General features: G+C 39.1%; 2 protein-coding genes across 3 annotated transcripts; both read right to left on the bottom strand.

The window, feature by feature from the left end:
- On the bottom strand, window positions 1-1573 carry LOC307261750 (interferon alpha-inducible protein 27-like protein 1). Of its 2 annotated transcripts, none has more exons than XM_080042351.1 (6): window positions 1521-1573; window positions 1357-1392; window positions 1196-1228; window positions 1053-1076; window positions 776-943; window positions 1-555 (listed from the first exon to the last, which is right to left on the bottom strand). In XM_080042351.1, the coding sequence occupies exons 1-6, from the start codon at window positions 1531-1533 to the stop codon at window positions 452-454; spliced, it is 378 nt and encodes a 125-aa protein (XP_079898477.1). In that variant the 5' UTR covers window positions 1534-1573; the 3' UTR covers window positions 1-451. The 2 variants fall into 2 exon arrangements, with proteins under 2 accessions (XP_079898477.1, XP_079898478.1); XM_080042352.1 differs by having other exon boundaries at window positions 776-895.
- Window positions 1574-3050: 1477 nt separating this feature from the next.
- On the bottom strand, window positions 3051-4397 carry LOC307261751 (interferon alpha-inducible protein 27, mitochondrial-like). The gene is made up of 6 exons (XM_080042353.1): window positions 4365-4397; window positions 4198-4233; window positions 4033-4065; window positions 3889-3912; window positions 3613-3780; window positions 3051-3324 (listed from the first exon to the last, which is right to left on the bottom strand). Exons 1-6 carry the CDS (start codon window positions 4375-4377, stop codon window positions 3221-3223), a joined length of 378 nt encoding a protein of 125 aa, XP_079898479.1. The 5' UTR covers window positions 4378-4397; the 3' UTR covers window positions 3051-3220.
- Window positions 4398-8648: the final 4251 nt, after the last annotated feature.

The raw sequence follows: 8648 nt of genomic DNA, 5'->3' as shown, positions 1-8648 counted from the left end.
ATTTTATTTTGGTCTGGACCTGGACAGTACAATCAGTATAATCAGATAAAAGTGTTCAAAGAGCACAGAAGGATCATCTTAGTTGTCTTTAGATTCAGTTAAATGGTGTCAAAACAAAGACTCATCAGAGCTAATGAACATGAAGGGCTGCATCTTCCACATTTATAAATCAACCTTTTGGCACCTTAAAATAATTTATGACAAAATGAAAATGTACAGTATTCTCTGTCTACCCTGTTTTATACTTTTTATGTCAACACAAATGTAAAAGTATTATATAAACAGTATGTAATGTATTATGAGTATTTTACTTCTTAAATTAAGTTTTAAGATGAGTGTGTGGCACACACATATAAATTAAAAACTTCACCCAAAAGTTAAACATAATTTGTAATGGTCTTTGTCACGTAAGAGTAGGCCTAAATATTGGGCATGTCCCTGCTGTAAATCTTTAGTTTGTTTTGGTTTGGTTACAAATGGTTGACAGCAGAGATCCCAGTTTTGCTCCAGCGCCGGCCGTAGCTGCAGTGCCTCCCCAGGACAGACCGCCTGCTCCTGCAGTGAGATTATATTACACTTTAGGATTCTCCAAACATTAAACCTAATGGTGAACTAAAGCTTCATCATTATATTTTGCGTCACTGTTTACCTTAATGCTCAGACGGCTCTTCTCCATTATAAAAACAATATGTGTCTAATCAAGAACCTTTTCTGCACATGTGTAATGCCAGAAGGTGATAAGATAAAAGGGACATAAATAAAACATGTAGTTTACCAAGTGACTGCAAGAAGGCCACCAGACTTCCTACTGCCACTCCTCCTCCATTTGCAAATGCAAAATACGCCATCATTTTGGCAGCAAGGGAGCCTGCTGCTATTCCAACAGATGTAAAACCTATGTATGCCAGGACAAGGGGAAACAGGAGCCAAGACAGGACACCTCCTGGGCAAGAAAGTAGCAGATACAACTTTGTCTATTAAGATGACAGGACACAAGGAAGGGATTTTTATATTTACAGGTTAGTTTTACATGTTTTAATTGTGTGTTTTACCTGAGCCTATAATGAAAATTTTACCTATCAATGAAACAAGAAAAGAAAAGTAAAATCATGTTATTCACGCTGACCTGACCTGAGCAAATACATTTGCTGATTAATATGAGGAAACGTATGGACGAATGCAAATGGATACATACAAACTGTTTCACTTTGGTCCATAGCAAGCTCACCTGGCAATGAAACAGAAAGGAAACAAAGACATGTCATTCATGCTGACCTTCCAGAAGCAAAAGTACTTGCTTTTTTCTGATGAATATAGAGAGTCATTAAAAAATGGAAAAATAAGTAGTTAACTCACAAATTTCTCTGAGTTGGTCGCCATCGATTTTCTCACCTAATAAAACACAAGAAGAAAATCAAAACCTCTTATTCACATTGTGAAAGCATATTTGCTCATTTATATACAATATTTCTTGAATAGCATGAAGGAACATTATGGTCGAAGTAAAAATGAAAACTCACAAATTCCTTCCATGTCAGCTTTGGGAGTAAGTGCCTGCTTTCTGTGTCGGAGGTGATCTCTAACTGAGCTCAACAAAAGCTCTTTATACATCATGTCTGTTGCTATAAGGGCACGGCCATAGTTACATATTTTGCATTTTGATCATCACGATAAGGCAGAACAATCACAAGAATCATTTCTTAGTAAGTGAAACTTAAGAACCACATTCTTGTAGATTAACACATGACTTTTTAAGAGTGCTCCTTCATATCTTCATGCGTTCATCTCGATGCTCATCATTATTAGATACATTGTTCAAATAAATAGGAACAAAAGAGGGAATACATAGGCTAGTATGAGTTGTAATCATAACGTGAAAAAAAACGTATGTTACTATGGGGCTTTCATCGAAGTGATCATATGAGGAATACTGCATTTGTGAATAGACATATCAATTAACAATATCAGAAATTAGTTAAGTGACTCACTGGTTCTTCTTACGATGTTGAAGTATCCGTTGTAATCTGTTGTTTGAAATATGGGCCTGATTGTACGTTGGTCTCTGTCTCCCCCCTGTGGTGATGAGGGAGAATCGATGTGGCGACCATCAATTTCCATCCTTTTTTATGGATTCTATGGACTAGAGAAGGTCAAATAAATATTTTCTTCAACCGAATAAACAATACCCAGTTTGCTGTTAGACTTTATTTCATAACAGTCCACTGTCCACATTTGGCCCAGATTTACCCAGAGTCCACTTCTGAGCAACTTGCCTCAATTTCATAGTATAAGGAGCCAAACTAACAACAACCCATGTAAAGGACAAAATAAGATAAACAGGAAATAACAAGGGAGAGCCCAAACTTAAGGTACTTTAGGGACAACAATTATCAGAAATGAAAAATACACACGATGGATGACACTAGATTCTAGATATGTTCAAATGTATTTTTATTGTCTTAAACAAGACAAAATATTAGATAAATATCAGTCAGCTGATGCTCGGGGAAGTCAAACTTCATTTGCAAGGGATATTAATAGTGTTAATCCTTTATGCAGGACATGTTGCTACATTTAGGAATGAATTATGAATAAAATATATTACTCAATAAATTAAAATACTATAGCCTACTACTTGACAAAGAAGAGCCGAATGCATCACAATGCAAGGGGCACGATTAGAAGTTTAGAGGCCTAAGAGTCAAATGAACTCCATGTACATTTTAATTAAAAGAGCAAACATGTAATATGTTAAAAACAACAACAATAGAACAATTGCTTTATTGAGCATGCATTTTATTTTGGTCTGGACCTGGACAGAACAAGCATCATCTTAGTTGTCTTTAGATTCAGTTAAATGGTGTCAAAACAAAGACTCATCAGAGCTAATGAACATGAAAGTGACACTGGGCTGCATCTTCCACATTTATAAATCAACGTTTTGGCTCGTTGAAATACTTTATGACAAGATGAAAAGGTGCAATATAATTCATGTAGATCTTTTTTTTAAATATTCATGTCCATACAAAGGTAAAGTATGATAATATTATGTAGCCTATTATTAAGTATTACACTTTCTTCTTAAATTATGCTTTAAGATGAGTGTGTGGCAAACACATGAGAACAGATGTTAACGTTAAAGTAAAACATAATCCGTAGTCGTCTTTGTCAGGTAAGAGTAAATATTGGGCATGTCCCTGCTGTTAAAATAAGATAATCTTTAGTTTGTTTTGGTTTGGTTACAAATTGTTGAGAGCAGCGACGCCAGTGTTGCTCCAGCGCTGGCCGTAGCTCCAGTGCCTCCCCAGGACAGACCGCCTGCAGCTGAAGTGAGATCATATTACACTTTAGGATTCACAACAGGCCATCAAGTCTGTATTACACTTCATAAGTAAAGTCCACAAGTAAAATTGTTTCCCCCCTCCAAACATTAAACCTACTGACAAACTAAAACATCTTCATAATATTTTGCGTCACTGTTTACCTTAATGCTCAGACAGCTCCTCTCTATTATGTAAACATTCTTATTTGACTAATCAAGAACCTTTACTGCACATTTGTAATGACAGACGGTGATAAGATAAAGAGACATAAATAAAACATTTAGTTTACCAAGTGACTGCAAGAAGGCCACCAGACTTCCTGCTGCCACTCCTCCTCCATTTGCAACAGCAAGATACGCCATAATTTTGGCAGCAAGGGAGCCAGCTGCTATTCCAGTAGCTGTAAAACCTATGGATGCCAGGAGAAAGGGAAACAAGAGCCAAGATAGGACACCTCCTGGGCAAGAAAGTAGCAGATAAAACTTTGTCTATTAAGATGACAAGACACAAGGAGGACATTTTTATATTTACAGTAAGGTTAACATGTTTTAAATGTGTGTTTTACCTGAGCCTATTACGAAAATCTTACCTATCAATGAAACAAGAAAAGAAAAGTAAAATCATGTTATTCACGCTGACCTGACCTGAGCAAATACATTTGCTGATTAATATGAAGGAACATTATGGTCAAAGAAAAATTGATACTTACAAACTGTTTCACGATTTTCTACCAAAAGCTCACCTGGCAATGAAACACAGAAAGGAAACAAAGACATGTCATTCATGCTGACCTTCCAGAAGCAAAAGTACTTGCTTTTCTCTGATGAATATAAAGAAAGTCATTAAAAAATGGAAAAATAAGTAGTTAACTCACAAATTTCTCTGAGAAGGTCGCCATCGATTTTCTCACCTAATAAAACACAAGAAGAAAAATGAAAACCTCTTATTCACATTGTGAAAGCATATTTGCTCATTGATATACAGTATTTCTTGAATAGTATGAAGGAACAGTATAGGGTCAAAGTAAAAATTAACACTCACAAATTCCCTCCATGTCAGCTTTAGCAGTAAGTGCCTGCCTTCTGTGTCGGAGGTGATCTCTTACTGAGCTCAATAAAAGGTGTTCCTATGTGATGCCTGTTGCCAGAAGTAAGGGCACGGCCACAGTCACATTATTTGCATTTTGATCATCACGAGACAGAACAATCACAAGAATAATTTCTATGTAAATGAAACTTAAGAACCACATTCTGGTACATTAAAACATGACTTTTTAAGTTGAGTGCTCCTTCAATTCTGCATCTGTTCGTCTAGAATGCTCATCATTATTAGATACATTGTTAAAATAAATAGAAACAAAAGAGGGAATACATAGTATGAGTTGTAATCTTGACTTGAACAAAAAACGTATGTTACTGAGTTATTCATCAAAGTGATCATTTGAGGAACACTGCATTTATCAATAGATATATAAATTAACAACATTAGAAATGAGTTAAACGACTCACACTGGTCTTATCCAGGGCTGCCTTTACCTGCCACTAGGCCCTGGGGCTGAGAGGTTTCGTAGGCCCCCCCGGGCGGCGGTCTTACAATACAGATGCGTTAAAGCCATGTTTGTCTACACCACAATATCTCTATTGATGAAATACAAAATCACTTAAGGTAACATGTAAATAACCCCCTCCTGGTCTAATGACTTTTAATAACCAAACACACATGGTTGGTTACAGTGTTTTTCCAAGTTATTGAGGAGACAGCGGTGGGGTCCCAGGACCTTTTAGGGAGGTCCGGGGGCATGCCCCCCCGGAAGAAAAATTTGAACCTTTTAAAGTAAAATGCATCAATCTGGTGCACTTTGAGAAGAAAACTGAGGCTAAATCAACTATGCCCTATGTGAGCTATTTTCTGGAATAATTTGGAGACACAGAAATTCCAAAAAGCAGAAACAAAAATATACAGGTTTAAAAAATCCAGTCATTCAGCATTCCAATTTTTTTTTAAATAATCCCTTATCCCAAAGCTACTTCTCTCTTTGAACTCTTCGTTTTGTTTTTAATGGCTCAACTCAATATAGGCCCTTGATCTGCGTTGCCCCGAACAATGTTTTTTAAACAAAAATAACAAAAATGTACTGGTGAATGATAGGCCCCTTGATCTTCATAGGCCAAAAATAATGTGATTTTTTTTCCTTTTTCTTTACTGGTTCATGATAGGCCCCTGTTCTCCGTACGCCCGCCCCCCCTATGAAGATTAGGGGCCTATCATGAGCCAGTCAATAATTTATTGTTTTAAATGACAATGTTCGGGGCCTTCTTAGATCAGGGGCCTATATTGAGACAGTAAAAAAAAAATATATATATATATTTATTTTTTGAGAGGCCCCTGATCTTCGTAGGCCCTGGGGCTTCAGCCCAGGTAAACCCGTGCATTAAGGCGGCCCTGGGGCCTATTTCAGGTAGCTGGTTTTACATACTCTGAGTTTAATCCAGGGTTGATGAGTAACTCTGGGTTTTCGGTTACAGAACAGTGGATCAGCGTTGGGTCAATCAACTCTGAGCGTGTTCACTCTGGGTGGAGCGTGTGCATAAAAGCCATCGTCAATGGATCGCTGATAAAGGCCAGGACACACCAGCCCGATAATCGCCGTCGTCAAAAAAAAAGACAGATCTGTTTGGTGTGTGCCGTGACGTCGGCCGACGTAGAGGTCGTCGGGCTTGTTTTGAGCCCGAGTTCAATCGGCGGCCGACCGTCTTTCATTTGGAGCAATTTGATTGGTGGAGGGCTAGCGAATCAGTGAAGCCCGGAAGTGAGGCGGGTAGCACAAACAGCTAACAACAGCTAGCCATCGTTTTAATGTGTTTGTTCGTTTCGTTTTGAGAGTACTCACATGCATCAACCCTTGTTGACTGCTCGACACCATGCTCGACACTCTCTGCTAAAAATTGTGCTCTTATGGTCCATAAATATAAATACGTATTTCTATCTATGTTTATGCTCTAGAGAGATGTCCAATCATTTCCGGCTTTCGTATTTTTTCGGGCCACAATACAGATTAGCGCCGCCTGCTGTTGTGGAGACATTACGTCCCGCGAGCGTACGGAAAATAAACAGTCGTCTCGGTGTGTTCTTTGGCCGCGACGGGAAGACTGGAGCTTCCTGAAACGGCCGACTCCATTTTTTGCGTTGTCGGAACATGTCGGACTGGTGTGTCCTGGCCTTTACATGATTCACCATGGAAACAGAAGAAACAAATGCGTGATCCTCCCACTTCTCCACTTCTCAAAAAAAAAAAAAAAAAAACTTCTCCGCTACTCCCACTGGAGTTAGAAATATTAACGAATGAGTTTATGGTAGCCTACGGAGAAGAATTAACGGGGATATTGTCACATAACTCTGATCTAATCTCCTCTACAATTCAGAAAAAAACAGAGCAATCATTTCGCTTCCATAGTCTATTTTAAAAAGTTACGCATATCAGCAGTAAAGTAATAAAGCTGGCGTGGCACAGCATTTCTGACAGTGTTTTATATTCGCTGTATAATATGTTGGGAAGCTATAGCCTAATAGCCCACTGTGCAGTAAACAGACTGTCGCTTCTTTTAAATGGGGAGTGAAAGACATTAACGTCTGACACATAAGGTGACAGTTTCCATTGAAGAGCCTGATTGATTTATTACCAGATCCATTTTCCTCAAGTGATCACAGTTTAAATTATTATATAATTTTTATATTCATATTAGGCTATTTAAAGGCCAGGACACACCAGCCCGATAATCGCCGTCGTCAAAAAAAAAGACGAATCTGTTTGGTGTGTGCCGTGACGTCGGCCGACGTAGAGGTCGTCGGGCTTGTTTTGAGCCTGTCGGCCGCCGATTGAACATGTTCAATCGGCGGCCGACCGTCTTTCATTTGGAGCAATTTGATTGGAGGAGGGCTAGCGAATCAGTGAAGCCCGGAAGTGAGGCGGGTAGCACAAACAGCTAACAACAGCTAGCCATCGTTTTAATGTGTTTGTTCGTTTCGTTTTGAGAGTACTCACATGCATCAACCCTTGTTGACTGCTCGACACCATGCTCGAAACTCTCTGCTAAAAATTGTGCTCTTATGGTCCATAAATATAAATACGTATTTCTATCTATGGTTGCGTTCCGAATCCCATACTCTTTCTTTTTTCTATTCTACATACTACATCCGACGATAAAAAGAATCTAGTTAGGATGCAGTAGACATACTATTGGGACATACTTTTCTCTCTTATTTCATCATAACATTGCGCCTTGATCTTGCCTCTTGCTTTTATATCCGTCGCATCCCCGTTTGTTTTCATAACATGGACCTATAGGCTTCGTCGATGTTACGTCACTTCACGTGCGCACTGGATTGTGGGTCAGAATCGCCCAAATAGGATGCACTTTTCAACACTAACAATCTTGGCCGCATGAAGTAGACCATCCGGGTATTCTAACCATCCTAAATCTGGCCACAAGAATCGGGACATCCTAAATCTTTTTTCTACATACTATATAGTAGAAAGTATGCGATTCGGAACGCAACCTAACCCTGCATTCCAATAGTAGTTGCACTTCCCCTTGTTCATTTACCCTCAGCCCTTGGCATGACGTAACAGCATACGTTGCACGGAGGGAACTTGGAGAGCGGAGGGAGACTGGGCGGGGGAGGAGCAGAGGATTTAAATGGAACCCACTTGCCCACTTGCCCTTGTAGTCGCAATGGACCGTCAGTTACATAGGTAAATCTGAATGCAAATAATACAGAATTATAACATTCTGCTAAGGTAGCCTATGTTGCAGAAAGCCATTTCCATAGCATAACAAACATTGAATTTCGACACGGTAACTCAGATTATCAAGATATTGATACTTACACATGTAAATAGTTTGCTCCGACATATTTTCTTATTTATACTTTCAACCAAAAACATTTGTTTTAAATAGTCCTCTAATTGGCAGCCATCGGTGTTATAGCAGCAATGTGTAAACTGCAATACATTCACTGGATTGTTCGTATGGAAATAGGATAGCCTAATTGAGGCGTTTTGGAATATATTTATATATATATATTTGTCCTGCGGGTGGCCACGATGTCCCTAAAAGCATACAGTCTACCGGAAAATAAAAGGAGAAGAAGAAGAAGACGAACTGCAATGCACTGTGGGTGATATCCACCTCGGAGTGACCATCCATGTTGACTTGATCACTCAGCCCTCCGAGGGTCTATCTCACGAAGTTCACTTCAGTTTCCAGACTATTGGAACGACACTTAAGATGGCAGCGGGGATTCCCCCGAGGGCAAGTGCCTAGG

This window comes from Ammodytes marinus (assembly GCF_949987685.1).
Source record: "Ammodytes marinus genome assembly, chromosome: 15".
In the NCBI taxonomy this organism is placed as follows: Eukaryota; Metazoa; Chordata; class Actinopteri; order Uranoscopiformes; family Ammodytidae; genus Ammodytes; species Ammodytes marinus.
This window is presented reverse-complemented; position numbering and strand designations above follow the sequence as displayed.

Bases quoted from the DNA above. Each gene is read 5' to 3' on its own strand.
- LOC307261750 (XM_080042351.1), bottom strand. The intron at 1,077-1,195 runs GTATGTATCCAT...TTTCATTGATAG, and splicing joins GGACCAAAGTGAAACAGTTT to GTAAAATTTTCATTATAGGC. The intron at 556-775 runs GTAAACTACATG...ATCTCACTGCAG, and splicing joins GGCCTTCTTGCAGTCACTTG to GAGCAGGCGGTCTGTCCTGG.
- LOC307261751 (XM_080042353.1), bottom strand. The intron at 4,066-4,197 runs GTGAGTTAACTA...TTTCATTGCCAG, and splicing joins CGACCTTCTCAGAGAAATTT to GTGAGCTTTTGGTAGAAAAT. The intron at 3,781-3,888 runs GTAAAACACACA...TTTCTTGCCCAG, and splicing joins GATTTTCGTAATAGGCTCAG to GAGGTGTCCTATCTTGGCTC.